The sequence below is a fragment of the Meles meles genome, chromosome 9 (genome assembly GCF_922984935.1).
Source record: "Meles meles chromosome 9, mMelMel3.1 paternal haplotype, whole genome shotgun sequence".
Lineage (NCBI taxonomy): Eukaryota > Metazoa > Chordata > Mammalia > Carnivora > Mustelidae > Meles > Meles meles.
The window spans coordinates 15182209-15205492 of record NC_060074.1 but is presented as its reverse complement, the minus strand read 5'-3'; the positions used below and the strand labels follow the sequence as shown (position 1 = coordinate 15205492).

Here is a 23284-nt window from a genome sequence, read left to right as displayed (position 1 = left end):
ATTAACTTGCTTCTGAAATAATCTCATTAGAAAACAACTATTGCACCCTTAGGATCATTAGAAAACAGTTACTGTGCTCGGAGGACTTGGCGCTAGACACTGGGTGTTCCATCTTTTAATTCCTATGTTATAATGCCCTTTCAAACTCAACCAAATATCGTAACAGTCCCGCCAGATTGCCATCTCGCAGAGAACCACAGTGAATTTCCTGAGCACTATCCCAGCATAACACTGTATAAAGACCGACAAGGTCTCTGGCTCTCACGCATTTTCTATCATGATGCGGACATCTTCTTCACCACCCCTCACCCCCACCAAAGAGAAGACTAGGAGATTCAGAGAGATTTTTCTTTTAAATCTGAAGGTAAGGAGGCTAGGACGAAGAAGAACACAGAACTTAGAGGCGCACGACCCAAGCTCAAATCCTAATGGGACATCACTTCAGCCTCAGTTTCTCATCCTACAAAATACAGATGAAAATGATCCCATGATTATGAGGCTCAAATGAGATAATACATACAAAAGCATTCTTTAAACTGCATTTATGCAGAGGTAGAATCAAGTTTCTTCTGCATGACTCCAAAGGAATAAGATTTCACCAAAAGGTAGGAGCCACAGTAGACTGGTTCACTGCTTATCAAAGATGGAACGACAATCAAAGATTGTCCCCTAATATTAAAGATACCCAGGCTTAGTGGCCTATGGGCAAAAATACAGAAAAGCACAGTAAGTTGATACACCATGTCCACAATAGTCAGAGAGTCTAATATTTGCTCTTATCCTCTCTGGGGAAGAAGCAAAAATAATGACCACCTGTGGTATTAAATGTGTGCCAGATTAGTTTTTTCCAGATGCATGCTGCAACTGGAAGATGACTACAGTATCCACATCAGTCGGTCCAAGCCCTAGCCTTCCCGCCACGGGTCTGGTATGACAGCTGAGTACGACAGTGTAACTGCCGAGCACAAAACAGCTTCAAAAATATCCCTTCTCTTTCACTACACTTACAGACTCTGTTCACGAACACTCAATTTTCATTATTTGGTATTCACAGAGCAAGGATATCCGATTAAATAAGAAGGAAATACTGTTCACCACAATATTATTCTTAAAAGCAAATAATCACCAACACAATCAAAGATTCTGCTCAGAAAAATTAAGTTCTACACTTTACACAGAAACCGTGTACTGATTAAAAAAAACAAAACTGGATGACACAGCATTAGCAAACCTTGTAGTCATTCTTCTATTCATTCAACAAATAGTATTTAACACCTATTATGTGCTAGTAATTTTTAATTAAAGGCTTTTCCCCTGTAACTGAAAATTTTAATTGGATGTATTCTACAGAATGAAAAAGAAAATCTAACCTGGATTCTGGCTATAAAAAGGTCCTCCATTCATCTGATTCTGAAGGCTTGTCTGTGAAGTTATGGAAGGAGGGCGTCTATAGGGCAATGAGCCCCCTATTGTTGGGGGAGTATGACGAGAGGCAGGTCTGTTCATGCTGTAGAACTGAACAGGATGACCTGGAAAAGGGACAGAGCATAAATTTGTCATTAAAAGATAATTATCTCAGGCAATGAAATGCTTTAGGTACACTGCCTGAATCATAATAAGATTATTAAAAATTACAGTATTTGGCTAATTTAATTGCTATCTGTTAAACATCATGCAAGGTCAGAGTTATTGGTCAGCTAACATATCAAAGTGCAAAAGCAGGAAACTCTCTCTATAAAATAAATAAATAAATCCTTAAAAAAAACTTAACAAGAATGACACTTGGGACAGCAAAAGAAAAAAATGTTTCACACAGTCTTATTCAAAATAATAATTATAAGAGCAGTAAATTCAAGGTGGCAAAGCAGTCAGTTTAAAGGAAAACAAAGTATTTCAGCAATCAAGTGACACAATTCCAAATCAACCACATCTTTATTCAATCAAAAATCTCCATCTCCAACGCTAGATTATTTTGTCTTAAAATTAGAGCTTAAGAAATTTACAATTAAGAAAAAAGCTAAGGTTAAAAAAAGGGAATCAAAATGTATCTTACTTGTAATACCATCTCTAAACCTATAATATTTATTAGCAATTTCACTCAGTTTTGCTGAGTACTTAAACAGCTAATGCCAACTAAAGACATTTTTTTCTTTATCTATCCAATTCCCTAATGCAATCCAGTTCCTAAATTTTATCTTGACTCCACTTCCACTTAAAGTCATTCAGCTGAAGGCCTACTCTTACAGACAGATCAGACAGAGTACTGGAGCATGCTTAAGAGACACAGCCCGCAAGAAAGAAGGGGAAGAGAGAAAAAGGAAGGGGAGGGAGCAGAAGTCAGAGAGGAAGAACCAGGGGAGGAGAGGAGAGGAGAGATAAAGGGAAGAGGAAAGAGGAGGAGAAAGTGCAGGGAGGAAGAAAGGGAGGAGGAAAGGAGAAAAGAAAAAAAACACTTCTGGTAATTTTTAGTCTTATCTATGATTGTAAAAAGGGTTTACATGAGCAAAATTGGTCTTCAGGAACTCTGTAACTTTATCAAACTTGGATTCATGTGAATTCATGTAAAGAACATTATAAAAGTACTCAAGATCTTCTGTATCATTTGATTTCACATATATATGATAGCGTCAAGACCTAAAAATCAATTCTGTTGTATAAAAAATCTGGAGTACTCAAGCTTGAACATAATCTACTGTCAAGTCTCTGCAACAATGATAAAAATATGTAAATGGTTGTTTGAAAGGTACATTTTGTCATCTGAATCACCAGATAGAATACATTATTGGCATTTTAGTAATCAATCGGTAACAAACTAATACAAACCAACTATCTTCAAGTTAAAAGCATCGGATAATTAAATCAGTATGAGTTTTATATAGTTAGATCCAGTCTAAAATCGCACGTGAGTCCTCCGTAATTCAAAGACAAACACAAAAGACTGTCTATTCATTCCACTAATAAGGCATTTACTTTGCTTTGGGTTAAAAAGCAAACAAAACTATAGTTTAATTAACACCTAACTATCCCACTAATGTTCTCTCTCGCTCGCTCTCTCAAATAAATAAAATCTTAAAAAAAAAATTCTTTAAATAAAAAGTTCTAGGGAAAAACAAACCCAGAACAAAATCTGTGACCTCGTGAAAGATGACAAGTTTAAAGGTATGACACTGAAAGCACAATCCATAAAAGAAATAGACGCAACCAAAAGGAAAAACGCCCCTTCTAAAAGCTATCATTAAGAGAACAAAAAGATACGTCACAAATGGAAGAAAATATTTCCAAATTGTATAACCAATAAGGACTTACATTCAGAAATAAAGGAATTTGGTAAAACAACCCAATTCAAAAGGTATGTGGGGGGGGGGACAAAACAAAGAGACATTTCATCAAAGAAGATAAACAGATGGCAAAGAAGCACACGAAAAGAGGTTCTAGGGGCGCCTGGGTGGCTCAGTGGTTTAAGCCGCTGCCTTCGGCTCAGGTCATGATCTCAGGGTCCTGGGATCGAGTCCCGCATCGGGCTCTCTGCTCGGCAGGGAGCCTGCTTCCCTCTCACTCTCTCTGCCTGCCTCTCTGCCTACTTGTATCTCTCTCTGTCAAATAAATAAAATCTTTAATTAAAAAAAAAAAGAGAGAAAAGAGGTTCATCATTAGTCATAAGGGAAATGGAAAAATCGAAACCACAAAGAAACTATTATATACCTATTAGAATGGCTAAAGTTGAAAAAAAAAACAAAAAAGCAAACTGACAACAGCAAGTGCTAACAAGTGCCCAGAGCAATAGAGCCCCGACCCCTACCCCCCCCGCCCCCCGCCCCCCGCGGTGGGGTAAGGCTGCTCAGCCCCTTTGGGACACAGCCCACAGCCTCTCCTAAAATCACTCACCCACCACACAACCCAGCAAGCCTACTCCCTAGGTGTTTACCCAAACGAACTGAAAACCTACACTCACACGAAGTCTGCATGTGTACGCTACGTCAATTTTATTCATAATAACCCCAAAATGGAAATGATCCCAACGTCCCTCCGCGGGGACGGGCTCAACACGCTGTGGCGCCCCCACATGACAGAACACGAGTCGGTAATAAAAGGGAGCAAAGCAAGGAACCGTGAAACACCTGAATGAATCTCAAGTGCGCCAGGGCCAAAAAGCCAGCCCCAAAAGACCATTTGCTTCTGTTTATGTGATATTCTTTTTTTTTTTTTTTTTACATTATCTCTGCCCTACAGAAGCATAGAGCTTTTTTTTTTTTTTTAAAGATTTTATTTATTTGACCAGAGAGAAATCACAAGAGAGGCAGGCAGAGAGAGAGGAAGGGAAGCAGGCTCTCCGCTGAGCAGAGAGCCCAACGTGGGGCTCGATCCCAGGACCCTGAGATCATGACCTGAGCCGAAGGCAGCGGCTTAACCCACTGAGCCACCCAGGCGCCCCTGTTTATGTGATATTCTTACAAAGGCAAAACTTTAGAGAGAAAAAACAAAACCAAAAAAGCCAGATCAAAGGGCTGCCAGGGGTAGGAGTGAGAAGGAGCAACGGACTACAAAGAACAGAGGAAATCTGCAGGTGATCGGACTATTCTACAGCTGTGTTTAAGTTTATATGCTCTTAGAGTACTAATACATGTACGCATCTCCTGTTTAGATTGTCTAGATTTTCTTCAAGCTGGTGGGCTGCAGTTACACCACTGTATACATTTGTCACAAACGTACACGTGAAAAAGGGTGAATTTTACTGTATGTAAATTATACCTTAAGAAGAAAAGAAAAAGGTACTTGGTAAGTTGAAGACTGTATAAAAGAGATTATACTGATATAAATTATTAAGGCATTTACACCTTGCTTTTTGTTAAGAAAAACTACACTTACCCACTCCTCTAACAAATGTTTATTCAGTGCAGACTATGAAGCAGTGCGTATTAAATTCTGACTTTATGACTAAAATGTTGACTCCTGGGTGGAAGTGACTTGCTCCCTCTGGGCCTACAACCAACTTCAGGCTGTAATTTTTACTCCGCCGGTGCCAGAGCTAACAGAATTCCCACATTTAACTGGACGGTCGGGCCCAACAGAGATGTGCGTAGATCAAAGACTAGCCCACGCTTACATTTACATGGAGAGCTTTTCTTACAAAGTTCTATTACAGAAGCTATCCCATGAGACACCATCCAAAATCCGTTTTAGCTAAAACTGTCTTTTAACACATTTAAACATCTGGTTATAGCTGCAGAGCTAAATATATAATCTATGAAGTATTTAACAAGCTAAGATGATGTGTATGTGTCCAAACACATACATTTTTATAATAGATAAAAGAATTTGTTTGCTAATCAGCATCACTATTAACACTGCAAATATATTTTGTAGCAACTGAACCTTTTTCCCCTTCCCCATCGAGACAGATTCTAGGGGGCAGCTGGGTGGCTCAGTTGTTAAGTGTCTGCCTTCAGCTCAGGTCATGATCCCAGTGTCCTAGGATCGAGCCCCACATCGGGCTCCCTGCTCGGTGGGAAGCCTGCTTCTCCCTCTCCCACTCCCCCGTTTGTGTTCCCTTTCTCGCTGTCTTTGTCAAATAAATAAATAAAATCTTTACAAAAAAAAAAGATTTTAGGTTGCAGTTTTAAAACACTAAAACACCATTCAACCTTAAGTAACACTTATGTAAACCTGAAATTCTTAAAAAGTCCATTGTCTATGTGTTTCCAGTGCTGTCTGATAGACTTACAGAGACTTCCCAACTATTACATCAAATGTTTCCTATAAAATTATATCTTAGAATTATTTCCATAGACTTTTCTCTACTTAAAGACTTAATCTGTAACAGTACTTCTCACAACTTCTCAAAGATCACTCCATACTAAATTCACAAATCTCCAGTAAATAAAATTCAAGTAATTAAAAAAATGTGTATTTGTGTTACTCTACGCATGAAAAATGTATGTGAACTTTACCCTGATTTCCTCAGGAAATTCTACTCTTTGGTCACATGCCATTTTTCTAGTCAGTCCATTAATCTTCAGAGTTTACACACACACACACACACACACACACACACACACAGCACAAACAAAAGTCATAAAGCTGGAGTTCCAGGAAGAAGAGCCGGATGCCTGGATGCGCCTGCCCAGGAACAAGCCATACTCACCTGTCGGGGGAGTGGAAGAAACAACAGGGGGAGTTGGAGAAGTGAAGCCATCAGCAAGGGTCTGGCCCCCCCCAGCAGCAGCCTCTGGGGCGGTGGAGGAAGGGACAGTAGCAGGAACAAGAGGGGCAGGGGCGGGTGCAGAAGTGGCGGGAAGGGGAGGAGGACCAGCAGAGCCGGCAGGGGCTGAGGGAAAGAGGAGTGAGAGGCAGCATTAATGAGGCAGACCCAGTAGGCAGGATTAGAAAAGGCATTAGAGAAGCTAACGTTAAATATTCAGTGCTTAATACTAACCCAAGAATAGAAGGGAATGGTAAAAAAAAAAAAAGAATGAAGCTTATATTAAAGGATCATTAGGTTTGCAGCAGATAATTCAAAATGCTCAGGGTAATGTACAGATTTTTTAATTCATTAAAAACAGCATTCTATTCTACCTGAAACCTACTACTCTGGAAGAAAGATGTTCCCTTTATAATTTTTAGCATAGTATTTTGTAAACAGTATATAAAACTAAACATAATACATTAGGAAACAGTATTCCATTTTGACATATTCCAGACAAAAACATCTTATTAAGTTAAAAAAAAATTTTAGAAAAACACAAATCTTTTCATCATTTTTAAAAAGATATTATCTATTTGGTATCAGGGTAAGTAAGTTAAATACAAAAAAATTCTATCCCTAGGTCTTCCGTGTCATGCTTTTAAACCTAAAGTTTAGCTCTAATGTCTTCACATTAAACAAGGACATTTTTATGTTTCGGGGAAAAAAAAGGGTAGCATTTCAAAGAGTATTAAGTTCCAAAGTGCAGTAAATTTAACTCCCAAAACTTTTCTATTTGTCCACTCCGTTGTTACCAACGTGATTCGCACACTGTGTCCAAGCACGTGCAATGTCGTAACACCCAGCTGGCACCAAACATATAAGGGACCAGGGACCCAGGGGGTACCTGAAACCTCAAAGCACCAACTGAGCCACTGCACCAAAGACACAAAACCAAGTAACAGAGAAGTCTGAGAGCATGAACTCAGAAATCGCTTGTTAAAAATAACAAATGCTTAAAGCTTTCCCAACATTTATGGAGTCCTAAAGGGGAAAAAAATCCAGATTCTGAAGAAAACCCATTGTAATTAAACCAGAAAGTGAATTCAAATTCAAAAAAGACAAAGACGAGGCACCATTCGTGTGTTACCTGGAAAGACACTGGGAGGAGAGGGAGTGGGAACAGCGATGGGCACGCCCACGCTCCCGCTGCCGCTGTTCTCCCGACTGCTGCTCCGACTGCTCGGGTGGCTTCCTCCACTGCTCCCACTGCTGCTGGAGAAAGGAGAGCCACCGAACATGAGCATTCATACACACTAAGATGCCACCAGCACGTCCCCAAAGTTTCTGAGATGAACACAGCTAAATCAAGATGATTCAAAAACCCTCCACTTCGTGTATTAATTCGAGCCAAACAGGAAAAACACTGAGTTCAAGAAACTTGTTCTGACCGCCTTTTAATAAGCATCTATGACAGAAACGGAAATTGAGAAAGAAGGAAGGCTTCTGTAGAAATACAAGAGGTAAGTGATAGGGCTCAACACACGAACATCGTATTAGCTTTACTCTCCGAAGAAAATTGTTTTATAATAAAAACACCGCTTTCCTAACCCGGTTGATTCTATTTGTAATGACATCTTGATGTGCCATCCTGGATTACGGTTTTGTCAGGTATAGTTTTTCATCTGTAAAGTTCCACCAAAAAACAACTTGCAATTTCCCACGTCTGGTCCATAACTTTTTTTTTCAGGCCAACTGTAACTATTAATTTTGTAGAGAAGTTTATATTTTAAGATGTCTGGTTTTTTTCTGGTTCTTGTTGTTGTTGTTTTGGTTTTTTGTTTTTGTTTTTTTTCCATTTCCTGACCTCAAAGCTGCATCAGAACATGAGGAGAGAGAGGTGGATTCAGATGAGGTTTGGGGGAGTAGAGTGAGGAAAAGAACTTAGTGCTTGGAAGATGAGAGAGATTTAACGGAAGTAGTCTACACAAATTATGGTGCTGGGACCATCACATTTGCACTGAGGTAGAGAAAATACCTGTAAGTTCGATTTCTTTGATTCACAGAAGCTGTCCTCACAGGGCTCTGCTGCGAGGGAGCCATATTACGGGTTGGGCTAGGTACGTAATCATTTGGTACCACTGGAGGACGCACTGGCTCCAGTGTGCGATAGGGGGAGTGCCGCCTACAAAAAGAAGAGCGTATGTATTCTGTGATTAGCAAATTTCGGCACAATAAATTCAGAATTGCCAGTAGTGAAATACAATTTGTATTCAGAGACAGGAAAATGTTTTAACATAACCCCGCTACCGATTTCAGTCTCGAGCATCACTTCTCTGCCATGAGGGTTCTGATGACTATTGCTGTTCTTCAGTCCCAAACCTCATTTCCCTGTACTGATGCAATTTTGTTCGCTCATTCTCGGAGAGCACAAAGATTCTCCCACCAAGTAAGTCAGTGCTTCCCAAACTCTCTTCTCCCTTTTTTTTGGGGGGGGAGGCGGGGGGAAGAGTTCAAATTATTTTAGTACCATGTCAAAGTTTCCCAACTGCACTGCATGAATGCACTAATTATCTTCCTCACCCCTCTCTCCCTAACCAAAGATACTCAAAGATCGGATAAATCAATCCAGAATTGGGCTCCACAACCCCCGCACTGAAGACCAATAACAACTATAACAAGCTACTTCCCTTTCTATGTAGTAAATACACAGAAACTGAACTATATCCATACACAGAAACACACCAAGTTCATCTCATCTCCTTCTCTTTTCACCTTGCTCTCCGTTACCTCCTACCTTCCTCAGAGCTCAACATTTTAAAAGGAGAGAAAAAGAAAAGACCATCTAAGTCTTTCTACCTTATTTGGACTGTAAAGCACAAAAAGGCCTGGATTTTATGAAAACATTCCCTTCTTCTCAAAATTTCCTTTAAAAGGAAGAGAATGAGGAAAGTAAGCAAGGCAGTCTGATCGGAAATAGGATGCACCATGGCACATTAGTGATTACTAAGTTAGTTCTCATCACTAAGTTCCTGAACTCTTTATGACAATGAAAAATACTCAACTGACATGAAACGGCATTTTGCGGGTAAGATTCTGGTTTCTAAAAGAATAAAAACTGGAATCTCAAGATGTGAAAATTAAAAAGCTTTCTTTTCCTGAAATGATGTTGCTCGCTCGTAAAATTCTCAATAATTCACTCCCCGCAAAGTCCCAGGGTTCCTTTAAATACCGCTCTCCTGTACTACTCAAGTCATGGTTCATTGATTTTGATTCATTATGGTTCACTGATCACTTTGCACTCACCCTGTTCACTCCTCAAAATCCTCCATAATTACATGTATACATTAATAATTAAATATAAGTAAAGGGCAATAAATGAGATACTGGGTCCAAGGAAGAAAAAAGGAATGTCAGGAGCTTGGATTTAAAATACTAAAAAGTTTAGGCATCTCTGAAATTATAATTAAATATTAAAAAAAAAACAAAACCTAAGACAGGAAACTGATTATTTCCAAACATCTGATTTCTAGACAATTTTCCCATACAATAAAAATGTTCTGTTTCAATGGAAGAAAAAAACTTTTCCTGACTGAGAACAAAACAGTGAAGGCAATGATAAAAAACAAAGTAAAAAATTCGGGGCAAAAGAACAAAGTATGATGGCTAGGCAAAGACTATGCAAAAACGCCAGGTTGTGACTATCAACTGGCTTGTGGTGTTCAGCAACTCTGGTCTCCAAGATCCTGCAGAACCCTTGCTAATACACAGGGAAAACAAATTCTGGTATATGAATAAATCTTCAAAATTTGAGAGCAACACAAAGTTTTATTTTACTAGAGATGACAGTGGGTTACCCTGCGAACAATCTTGACTTAAAACCTAACAAAATCTGAAAAAGAAAAAAAAAAAAACACCTAACAAAAGCTATTAGGCACTACAAATGATAAAAATGTAGACATTCCATAGGAAAATAAATACTTCCTCTTCATCTCTCTACTCTTGCCTCTGCACAATTACACCCTATCATCTCATCAACATGCTACCCTAAAGTTTAAATCTTATCTGATCTACTAATTTTCTTTCTAATCTAAGTAGAATTTGTTTTGCTGATCCCAAATAAAATGATCTTATTTCTAGCTGGAATTCATTTTTATTCCTTTATGTCCCACTGTCCTAACTGTAACTCCTCTTCCAGAATTATCCTCCTTTACATTTTAACTCATCTTTGTACTGTCCTGACCCACGGTGCTTAATTAGGTTTTTTGTCATTTTCTTTCTCTTTTTTTTCTTTCTTTTTTTTTGGTGAGGGGGCCAAAAACAACATTTCCAATTAAAAAAATTTTAAGAATATATCATAAAGCCAATGGTTGTCAAAGCATTTTGTCTTTGTCTTATACATTTTTTAAAAATCCAATTTGTGGCACAATGACTCTGAAAAGCTGAGAGAGGACAAATATTACCCCCTTTTACAGATGAAAAAACTGAATTGCAAAGAGGCTGACTACGCAAGACAGACGAGCAAGAGCAGAGCTGGCCCACAGTCTTACTCATCTGGCTTCTGGCATATATTGTGTCCATCTGATCACAAATCTCCATGATAAAATTTTTTTAAGACTGATTTATTCAAGTAATCACTATACCCATTGTGGGGCTGGAAATCCCAACCCTGAGATCAAGAGCTACATGCTCTTCTGATGGAGCCAGCCATGCGCGCCAATAAATCCGATTTTTACACTATGATGCTACAGAAGAAAAATGTTAGAAGCTTTTACATTAATTGGCCATTTCTGCCAGAAGTTAAATCCAGAGCTCGCTTCTGCGGGACTAGATTAAGCTTGATATTCTCATAACAACACAAGATATTCAGAATTTTGTAAATCCTCACAGTGTTCTTCACAAGAATAGTCTAATTATTCTTATGTCAAATGTAATATGAAACAACTCTAAAATTTTCCAGAAATCAGAATGCAATTTATAATAAACCATGAACTTGGGCTAGGATTTTACCTCAAATTCAAAATTCAGTAGAAAAATAACTTTTAAACAAAATCTTTTTAAAGTATAAACATGTTTCCCAGAAAAAGGGAAACTTACACACACAAAAGTTAATGTTAGGAAGAAAATGTTCTTGTTTCAAATATTAAAAAACAGTTTAAATATATGTAGTGTATGGTTTTCAACAACACTACATGAAATGGTTTTCAATTATTATTTAGTTACATACTTACCCAAGTGTTCCCTTCCCTGACATGGGGGGACTGGGGGGTTTCTGAGTTGGAGGTGTCGTACGCGGCAGCCCACCCATCTTCATATTCTGGGTACTCACCTAAAAAAATTTTGAGGAACAATCAAAACTTGTAGGTAGTGAAACAAAGTGTCACTTGTGGGAAATAACGTTATGCTATTTAACAAAGGAGGGTAAGGTTTAAAGAGGAAAAAAAAATTAGAGGCCATGCATTTCATATGCAATTTCTACTCTACTATTATTCTACAGTTGTACTCAAAGGACTCTTCCTAACATGAGATTTTCAAATGATTGTAAACTTATATGCAAAGACTGTATTTGCCATTAGCCATCACACCAACAGATCACTGGTTAGATTACTCGATACTATATTTAATTGAAATTCAATAGGATAACTATAAAAACTTTAGTTTTAATAAAGAGAAACTCAAAAACAATGCCTTTAAATAACTCTTTTAAGATAGCAAGTATATTATTAAAAAAATATGTTTCCCAATAAAATATGCACTACAGTTTTGATCCCTTGTAACTAGAGAATATAAAATAATTAAAAGGTATGATATGGAAAAGGTATGAAAAAATTTCCAGTTTTTAAAATAGTGGATCAGCCTTACAATTCAGATTTCTTTAATTGGTTCTCTTATGAAGGAATCACCCACCTGAAAACTGCCCAAAGTTAAGGCACGCTCCTAATCCTCAGAACTAGAAAGTCAGGGCTGAGGTATCCCATTCAATTATAAGCAATACAGGGGTCACAGACAAGACCCTAGTTCCACTGGGAATTAGACCCACTCAGACCCAAAATAAAGATTCTGGGAAAGATGTAACAGAGTCCTAAGTCAGAGCTGGGCCATGACTCCTCACTATTCTATATCTAACTGAAAATGCAAGGGTAGGAGACTAGTGTCATCTGGGAAAAACTCATGTTTGTTGAGGGAAAAACTGATGCCACAAAGAAGTAGATCAGCACTTACACCCAAAGCTCTAGAAATCTGCATGTCTTAAAGCGGTAAGAGAAGTCATTCACAAATACAGTCTCAAACTGTTTGAAATTACCAATGGGTCAGAGTAAATGTTCAACAGATAGGTTCATACCTGACCCTATTTGAAGCCCCTAATATTCTGGATTGCCAAATACTTAAAAAAAAAAAAAAACCTTTTCTAATAAGAATATATCTGGAGTATTCAAGTGGGAGGTTGGGGGAACAGGTGGTGGGTAATGGGGAGGGCACGTTTTGCATGGAGCACTGGGTGTTGTGCAAAAAGAATGAATACTGTTACGCTGAAAAAATAAATAAAATGGGAAAAAAAAATAAAATGAAACTGTAAGACATTATACCACTGAAATCAGGATACATTTATAATTGTATTTCAAAATATAAATTTTAAAACTCATAATTGTATACTGAGTACTGAGGCTGTCAAAATTAATTCTGGCTTAAATGCAATTTGTAAAACTCAAGACTAGTTGTTATCTCAATAGACAAGAAATAATGTATCAAGAAACAAACTCTTCAAATGAATAGCCCAGTGAACAAGTTGTGTGTGATGTTAAAATAATCTTTAATGACAAATGATACCTTTGAGATGTCAGTATTTTTAATGTGAAACATTCATCTATAATCCTTTTGTTACTTTTAAACAAATACAAAACAAACCGGTTATTAAGTAAGAATAAAGATTAACTTATCCTTGTTCTTCCCCTCATTAATAACAGAGGGTATGCTAATCATATCTTAAAATGAAAATGCCAGAAAATTTTTGCAAAGAAATCAGTCCACATTTGGGGAAAATTTTAGGAGTAATATGACAAAAAAACCAGTAGCTTTTCAAACTGTAATCTCCATTTATGATACCAGAAGATTTTTTATAGTATAACCAAAGTCCTTTAAGCTCAACCTTAAACAACATAAAACCCAAAGTTACTTTAAGTGACGAGGGAGAAGTAGGTGAGCCACACTAAACTACATCAATTTGCTAGAAACGGGAAGGAAAAGGAGCAGGGACAGAAAAAGTAAAAGAGAATTTTATTCTATACATGGAATAGCTAAAATACTTGAAAACAGTTTTCCAACTTTGATTCAAGGTTTTGGTATCTAAAGTGTTTTTATTTAAATTGCAGTATCTTCTAATCAATTAAAAAATATAAAATAAACATTCTATAATAAATTAAAATCTGATGGACAGTTCCATAAACGAAACTTGACACATTTTATGATCTGTAGGATCATCAAATGATTGTATCTGCTTGGTTAATGGGGTCTGGATACGTAACTTAAATCACTGAAGAAACAAAAAAAGGCCCTGCCGAATGTCCAAAAAAACTGCAATTTTATATGTCACGGATACTGTACTCTTACATAAAGCTAAAAGAATTTTTCAATATTTCTTCAAGGTGGTCTTCCTTTGTGGAAAATGCTTCCATGCTAAGTAAAACCATGACTCTGCTATGCAGAATATAAATACCGGGGGCACCCAGGTGGCACAGTCAGTTGAGCACCCACTCTTGATTTCAGCTCAGGTCACGACATCTCAGGGTTGTGGGCTTGTGGGACTCTGCGCTCGGTGGGGAGTCCACTTCTCTCCCCGCACCCGTCCCTTTCCCTCTGTTCCCACTCGCACTTGTGCTCTCTCAAATAAAGAAAGAAAGAAATCTTTAAAGAAATATAAATACTGCCATCTAATTTAAGGAAAAGGGGAAAGAACAGGAATAACTGCCAGATAAAACTTAATTTATCACAGGTGGGCTCTGTATTATAATTAAAGAAAGTATATTTCAAATATAAAATCATTTGATAAAAAAATTTACTGGAGAGCGATCACGGTTCTAAACGCTATTTTGAGGGAAGTTTGTGGGGAGACAATATCTCACAAGCAGCAAAACACAGACTAAATTGTGTGTATGGTGAAGGGGACCTCCAGGGAGAGAGATTAAAAGACAGAGACAGAGAAAGAGAACAACACACCCTCAACTCGGGACAAAGAAAGCACAGCAAAACTGCCCCCACTTTATAAAAGCAATTCCACATGAAACTTTAAAGCAAATTGTAAACATAACAGAACTACCACTTGGCATATAAACATATAGTCAGTGATCCTGAAGCATGAGTGGGATTGCTCATTATACTTTTCAAGTTTTATTTGGCAATCAGAATGTAGTCTGGTGGCTGACTTCAACAAATCACTCAATTACGTGGGTATTTTTTAATGCCTTAAAGGGGAAAGTCATTGAAAGCGAAGTACAGCAGGTATTAAGTATAAGGAGGAAGAGTAGGAAACATCCCCCTTATTTCCCTACCAAAAAAAAAAAAAAAAAACCAAAAAACAAAAAAACCAAACCCTCAAAGCAGAAGAAATATTTCATTTAAGTGATGAGGCTCAAATACTTTGCAACTGGACTGTGACTAAGGAACGCAGATAAAACTGGAGGTAGAAAAGTCCTTGACGTTCAAAGAATGGTCCTCTTTCCCAGGCTTTGGAGAGCTCTACGACTAGCACCAAGCATCAGGCCCATTCTCATGCCTTAATATTTTTTCTATAATGCTCCTACCTTTCCTGCTCTATGCCTTTTTGGGACATTCAATATCTCCTTGAACCTTGATACATCATAATATAATGTTCTCTATAAACCTCAGTGCTCTCCGGTACCCTGGGAACTTCAGTGTTTTTATAAAGCGGGCTCGCCAGTATCTCTAGTTCACAAGGACATCACTTCTGCTATGAAGAACTCTCCCCCAACATATGTCCTGCTGTGATAGAATAGTGGCAGACTCATTCTAAAATGATATCTGGAGTGTATCCCTCATTTATCAACCACTTATCACCTACCAGATTACTAGGTACAAGCGTAAGGAATATGAAAACTAAGGGGGACATTTGGAGCTGGGGGCGGGGGGAGGTGGAATGGGACACAAAGGCCCATAAAATGATGCCTCTGCTTTTAAGGAATTTAAAGTACTTTAGAATAAAATATGACAGTGTTGTGCAAAAACAATGAATACTGTTACGCTGAGAAAATAAATAAAATGGAAAAAAAAAAGAATAAAATATGACAGCTATGTTTTAAACAAAAAGGAATGTCTATAAATTATACAGAAATCTCTTAAAAAGAAATATCAATATGAGAAGGAAAAACTATAGAAAGGTTCAGAGAAAAGTCTAAGCTGGACTGTTTTAAAAAAAAAAGAGCAGGTTTTAAATATACAAGAGGGGGTGCCTGGGTGGCTCAGTGGGTTAAGCCTCCGTTTTCAACTCAGGTCATGATCTCAGGGTCCTGGGATCGAGCCCCACATCGGGCTCTCTGCTTAGCAGGGAGCCTGCTTCCCCTTCCCCCCCCCCCACCCGCCTGCCTCTCTGCCTACTTGTGATCTCTCTCTCTGTCAAATAAATAAAATCTTTAAATAAATACATAAGTAAATAAATATACAGAGAGAAGAGGAGTACTATGGATAGCTGTATCTGGATGTGGAATAGTGAGGATGGGCAGAAGCTGTGGTCAAGCACTTCTGGGCCCTTCATTCACTGTCCAATATTATTCCCCACAGTCTCACCCAATACATAATTTTTTGTCTTCCTATAGATCTCTATCCCTCTCCTCAGAGTAGATACATGTTCCTACTTCAATTCCCAGGGCTAGCAAGAAAAGGACTAGGAGAGGGGCACCTGGGTGGCTCAGTGGGCTGAGGCCTCTGCCTTCGGCTCAGGTCATGATCTCAGGGTCCTGGGATCGAGCCCCACATCGGGCTCTCTGCTCTGCAGGGAGTCTGCTTCCTCCTCTCTCTGCCTGCCTCTCGGTCTACTTGTGATCTCTGTCTGTCAAATAAATAAGTTCAACTTATTAAAAAAAAAGAAAGAAAGAAAAAAAGAAAAGGACTAGGAGATCCTTTGAGGGAAATCAAAGCTGTAATCAGGAGTTTGACCATAGCGTGTTCTCACGGTGGTTCGTGGTCCTTTCCATCTGAAATTTATGTTATTTTTTTCTTTAGTTGACTGCGGAGAACATGCTATATGTTAAAAAATTCAGCTTTTAGTATGGAGAATTCTTCTGAGTCAAATCCCATGTGTCTGGCCTAAAAGTGTGATCTTTGTTTAGAGTCTGTCTGAAAAGGATCAAAAGTCTGACAGCAACAAGAGCAAACACAGAGTTCATGAGGAACTGAGGAAATCAAAGTAGCAGATAATTCTATCAACAAACATCAGGGGACCTTTAGGGCACTTGATATAATCCACAGGTCCCCAAGATCAGTTGGAAACCACTTAAACCACTGAACCACTGCAGCCCCTTCCAACTATAACATTTTCTCTTTAATTCTATTTTCTACCTTAATGTATTAAATTACTCCATTAATCACCCTTCCAAAACCACTCCATTTTTTAATACCAGAATAAAAAGAGAAATGATTTGTTATATACTGAACATCTTTTTCACTCTGCTTTGTTTTGGTTCACCTAAAGTTATTAACCATGTGCTTGCTACAAATTAACAGAGAAGACAGACATTCACAAAGCAGAGAGAAAGAAAAGACAGAACACGGGTGCATCCTAGCTTCTAGAATGAATTCAGGGTACTCTTTTCACCAGGCAACTCTACCCATATTGCAGGAGCACCTACATAAAGCCACAGTACTCAGGAGTGAAGCCTTATGGTTGGTACGAACAGCAAACACATGAAGGATACAAGCGTGATACTGCCTTCCTGTCCAGGGGCTTCTCTCATTTCCTACTCATTTTGATCTATCTCCCACATGGAACAGATTCTGAACCCAGGAAGGTCAAGAAGGACTCGTAGTTGGGTTTGGAGGACATGAGCATGGCAGAGTAGGATAAGCAAGCTGGTCTAAACTTAGAGGGGGAAAGAACTGGTCCATTTCTGTGTTTTTCCTTCAGGTAATCTTTCTGTGCACTTTTATCACTTTGGAAAAGAGCACATCAATAGCTAAAATTTAAATACAATATTTACAGGAAAAGAGCTAAGGTAGTCACGCACTGCTTTGGGTCAGTTCTTTGTATATAACACAGAAGGAGTATCCTCACAAATTCCACATGCCCCACTCACCAAGACTAAGGGCTTGGACCCAAATTCTACTCAGTAACACAAGAAGTTTATTTGCTTGACTCCTCCAGTCTCATCTCTCTACCAGGATCTGTTCAAATGTCTGTGGTCATGGTTGGTATTAGTAGCTAATGATTCAGATCCAGTTATCATCTTGTTATCACTTTCTATACTGAAGACAAGGCAAATAACAGGGTTTTGAAAGAAAATGTATTTGAAAAGAAGTTATAAAGTTTAGCTAAGAAAATAAGAACAAAAAGGAAATACATGCTAAGTTCGATGAAAATAGTTTTAGTAACATTCTATTTAAATGCTTCTTGAATACACTTAAATGTTTTTTACCATTAATTCTCCAAAATACTAAAATGTGAATAAACAAACAAACCGTAAAGTGTTACTAAAATAAATATTTATAATTCTTAATGTGTATTTTGTTAAACACTCATGACCTTTTGATGTTTTGATATAATTAAAACTCAGCTAGTAAAACTCTTAAAGTGAGTTTGTATTGAAATATATATCTTATATAGCAATTTGAAAAAGAGAAACTAATTTTGCTTCTTGCAAAATACATGATACTGCAACTTAAAAAAAAACCCATAATACTGAATATTTTCCACTTCTCAATTTCTTTACATTGACTAAGAGTCAAGAGATAACGACATACTGGCCACAAGGTGTATAGTAAAGCACACCATTTATAGAATAAAAAGGCTATTACACAGGGGGAGGGTTAAATGAAGCACATTGGTTGGCCCTCCAATCCGTAACATAGATTCTACGTTTACAGAAGTCCGCCTAATTTTGCTTACAATGACATTTTATGATAGGGTAACAGATTTTAGTCTCACAAAATATATTAACATTGCAATATAAGCATTTATTCAAAAATATTTACTGAGCACCTAATGTCTGCATCAGGTACTGTTTTAGGCACACAAGACCGGGTGGTGAACAAAACAGACAAAAAAAATCTGCCCTCACAGAACATGAAGACACACCACAAAGCTGCATGACAAAAATTTTTAAAAATTAAGAGGATTTGTTGATTTTAGAAGGCCAAGTGCCAAATATCTCTTCACTCCCCGTATGTAATATTCTACATAAGAACAAAGAATGGAAATCCAGCCCTGGAATCTCTTACCTTAAATCTAAGCAACCACTTAATGCATAAATGGAGCAAATAAAAGAGGTAAGGAAAAAAAGCATTGAAAGGTTAGTTGGAACTTCAGGATGTGAAGAGAAAGGAAAAAAACAAAGAAAAAACAAGTTAAGCATTCAGCATTAAAAAATAATGTTTCAGTAGATCATAGAAAGAGTGGTCAAAGCAGAATGTGTCATGAACAGGAGGGTTTTCTGATGAAATTATATGACATTGTTTTATTCAAAAACTTTATTAAAGAGTTCTTCAAATTAGTGACCCCTAAACACTGAAAAGTCCAATAATAAAAAAGAGTACAGAGTCCCAAAAGAATAACATTTTACTTGAAGTAAGTAAGAACTGGAGTAGGAAGGAAATCATGTGTTTATTATGGAAGTGGACAAGCACAAATACGATGCTTTACCTTCTAAGTGCCTATTGTGATCAGATTCTGGCATTACCCTAAAGTTTTCTATCAGCAGTTACTAGCCTTGAATAAATCACAAATTATAAAATTTTAAATATTTTATAAAATTAAATATCAAACTCCAAATAATGTTTATATCAAAATTCTAAGAAAAATACTTTTTAAAATTTACATTGTATGTTTTCTTTCACCTAGATCTACATCAAATTTACATTTAACCAATTTCTAGCCATAACAGTAGGGTATTTTTTCAGTTTCAATTTGCTTATGTAGACATAAATCAACTGTATAAACCATACAGTCACACGAATGTAAATATGTATTCAAAGTCACATTTGATAAGTCAATGCCTTTCAAATCACTGATTAAGATGAAAGCTTTAAGTAACTTAATACTTAGTGGAAGCTCCAAATAGTTACTTAAGTATAAATACCAATTTAAATGAAATTTATATGCACCTCAGCTTTGATTGTGGCACTATAGAGCAGACACTCCAAAACATTTTTAAAAATAGCCAATATATATAATGGCTGCATATTCAAAAGCAGTGGAAATATTAATTCACATGTTACTTTCATCTACACTATTCTCACCCAAAATACTTAGGTAAAATTATTTTAGAAAGATTCAAAGTACATGGTTGTTTATACATGTTCCTTCTGAACACTAATGCCAAAGCTTTGCTGATAAATGTTTGAGATAAGGTACTTTTAAAACATGCTGAAGAAATGTTTAATTAGTATTATTAAATCATTAAAAGATTAGAAAAATTATGCCATACTTATTTGCCCGATCTATATGAGGTAGTCTCATAACCGATTAAGTATATGCAATTTACTTAAAGATGACTATTTAAAACTTGAAAACACAGCACTAAGAAGCAGCAAGAAGGATAAAATAGTTATAGTAGTAAGGAATCTTCAGAACCACAACTGGGCCAAAACTTGGGCTTCTAAGAAAGAAAAGACAAAAGCTTAATTTTCTAAAGAGTTAGTTCCATTATGGACTATTGTTTTTAAAAGGTTGACAAAAATTATACTTACCTTTACTCCATGTCCAATATCATCTAGAATTGTATAGTCAATAGGTTTTCTAATATAACGAACTGGTCGTTCAAGATTGGCTGGAGCAATAATTTTATGTGTCCTTGAAGTGTTTTTATTAGTAGTCAAAATACCGATCTCTCTTCTTGCAACTTTCTCTTTATGAATATCAACAGTCTGCAAAACATAATATAAACACAACACAAAAATGTATAGCTCTATTACTCACAAAAATAAAAATATAAATGCTCAGAGATTTAACATCATTATTCATATACTTAAACTCCACTGCTAAATTTTGTAATTTTGTCCTTTTTGGACCTACTGGCTTTCTCCATTCTTACGCTAAAGCAAGGGTTGCAGATCATGGCTGGCAGACCCAATCTGGCCCACAACCTGTTTTTTTACAACCTGAAGTTTTTGTTTTGTTTGGTTTTAACAACCCAGGAGTAATGTTTACATGTTTTAGTGGTTTTTAAAAGTCAAAGTTAATGTCATAACATGAAAATTATACAGAATTCAAATTTCTGTTCTCATAAATAAAATTTTATTGGTCCATAGCTATTCTACTTGCATACATATTTTCACAGTAAGGCAGAGATGAGAAGTTAAAACGAAGACTGCATGGTCTGCAGAGCCTAAAATATTTATTAGCTGGCCTTCACAGAAAAAGTGTGCCAACCCTTGGGTTAAAGCATGCTAACTTTTCCCCAAACTCCACTAATATTTAAACTAACATAATGATAAAGAAAGACCCAAGTATTAATTTGGTTACATTTTAAAATGACCTATTAGTATAATTTCCATTGGTGTTCAAATGCTTTTTTATTTACCAAAAAAAGAGAGAGAGGCTTAAAATATACATACAATGTTAACAGACATTTTTTTACCAAAACAAAACACATAAGTTTGCTTAGATTTTATCATGACAAATATTTATAAAACATTTCATTAATTCATCCTATTATTAAATGTTCACATAGGATAAATGTGTTTTTTTACTTAGTCTTCTATTTGCTAATAGATGGTGACTTTCTGCACAAACACAGATAACTAATACTTTTTTTTTAATTTTTTTTTATATTTATTTTTATTTGTTTATTTACAGCATAACAGTGTTCATTGTTTTGGCATCACACCCAGTGCTCCATGCAGTACGTGCCCTCCCTATTACCCACCACCTGGTTCCTCAATCTCCCACCCCCCCCCCCCACCCCCCGGCCGCCCCTTCATAACCCTCTGGTTGTTTTTCAGAGTCCATAGTCTCTCATGGTTCATCTCCCCTTCCAGTTTCCCTCAACTCCCTCTCCTCTCCATCTCCCCATGTCCTCCATGTTATTTGGATAACTAATACTCTTAAACAGCATTTTTCAAACAGCAGGTTGTAATTTAGTGGAATGTGAAGAGCAATGATTTTAAATTAAAAAAAAAAAACAGAAATACTAGACTGTATGTACACATATTATTTTTTCCTGAAACATTTATGTATATAACTAAATATATATATATAGATAGATATAGAAATACAGATACACAGAATATATACAGAAATTGTGTATTGGATGCAATGTAAAATATATTTTTTACCGTGCGTTGCAGTCAAAAAAGTTGGAAAAAACCTCACTAAAATTGTTCCTATCTCTCACACCACTCCTGGCTCAAGCAGCAATTAACAGACATTACTTCCTACCTGGCCCTACTTCACTTTCCCATCTCCTAAAATAGAACCTGGTAATAACATAGAAATGAAAAGATGATAACCATTATGACAGTATTAACTATCACTTTAGGAGATCTGAAAACGGGGGTGCCTGGGTGGCTCGGGAGGTTAAGCATCTGCCTTTGGCTCAGGTCATGATCTCAGGATCCTGGGATGGAGTCCCACTCTGGGCTCTCTGCTGGGTGGAGAGTCTGCTTCTCCCTTTCACTCTCCCTCTGTGCTCTCTCAAATAAATAAAATCTTAAAAAAAAAAAAAAAAAAGAAAGAAAAAAAAAAGAAAAAGACATTTGAAAGTGGGGCACCTGAGTGGCTCAGGAGATTAAGTGTCTGCCTTAGTCTCAGGTCATGATCCCAAGGTCCTGGGGTGGAGTCCCACATCGGAGTCCCTGCTCAGTGGAGAGTCTACTTTTTCCTTTGCCGGCCATTCCCCCGCCTGTGCTCTCTCTCTCTGACAAATAAATAAATAAAATCTTAAAAAAAAAAAAATCCATAAGAATGCAAACCCAACTGTCCAGAGTAGAATTCTAAGTTTACTGCAAATTGAACCTTCAAGTTTTGTGGTGAAAATATTAACAAGTTTCCGGAGAATAAAAATGGGAAAGCGACTTTCCATATCTGCATTAATACACAATTACATTTTATACTAAGTACATATTTTTTTTTAAATTAAATTGAAATTATTATATTTAGGCTAGCAAAAATAAGACAAATAATTCTGTGGACATGCAGAAATAAAACAGAAAGAAAGAAACAAAAGGAAGGAAGGAAGGAAGGAAGGAAAAAGGAAGGAAAAAAAAGAAAGGAGTAGATGGATACAAAAACCCAAATAATTGTAAATAACCAATTATTTCCAATATAATTGGAAATAACCAAAGTGCAAAATAAAATCATTTTTAAAAAACTCAGCTATGACATGAGAAAACACTAGGCTATTAATAATCCAAGCACAAATTAGTAGCATAGGATAGGCTAGATTGAAGCATTGTACTTATAAATACACATATATATATATGTATACACATGTCCAGAATATTCACAGGATTTACCACACTGATTCAGACTAGTATTTTTCAAGAGTTGGTATATATACATGGTGTCTTCATTTAAGTTTTGACAGTTTTGTTTTTTTTTAATGTTCAAATTCAAATGTTATTTTTTTTCCCATTTTATTTTTTTCAGCATAACAGTATTCATTGTTTTTGCACAACACCCAGTGCTCCATGCAAAACGTGCCCTCCCTATTACCCACCACCTGTTCCCCCAACCTCCCACCCCTGACCCTTCAAACCCTCAGGTTGTTTTTCAGAGTCCATAGTCTCTTATGGTTCGCCTCCCCTCCCCAATGTCCATAGCCCCCTCCCCCTCTCCCAATCCCACCTCCCCCCAGCAACCCCCAGTTTGTTTTGTGAGATTAAGAGTCATTTATGGTTTGTCTCCCTCCCAATGTATTTGGGTTCTTTCCAGATTTCCTC

The 23284-nt window shown here is 37.0% G+C and overlaps 1 protein-coding gene across 36 annotated transcripts in view; it reads right to left on the bottom strand.

Annotated features, from left to right (window-relative positions):
• Positions 1-23284, bottom strand: part of ABI2 (abl interactor 2) — a 117493-nt gene that overhangs the window by 20097 nt on the left and 74112 nt on the right. For 4 of the 36 annotated variants that reach the window (XM_046018409.1, XM_046018413.1, XM_046018420.1 and 1 more), the window contains 7 exons: positions 20093-20269; positions 18626-18643; positions 11413-11510; positions 8220-8366; positions 7332-7456; positions 6143-6325; positions 1371-1529 (listed from right to left, as the gene is read on the bottom strand). In XM_046018409.1, coding sequence (XP_045874365.1) covers positions 1371-1529; positions 6143-6325; positions 7332-7456; positions 8220-8366; positions 11413-11510; positions 18626-18643; positions 20093-20269 — 907 coding nt within the window. The remainder of the gene's footprint in view (positions 1-1370; positions 1530-6142; positions 6326-7331; positions 7457-8219; positions 8367-11412; positions 11511-18625; positions 18644-20092; positions 20270-23284) is intronic. The other 32 variants (XM_046018416.1, XM_046018425.1, XM_046018434.1 and 29 more) reach the window with 13 other exon arrangements.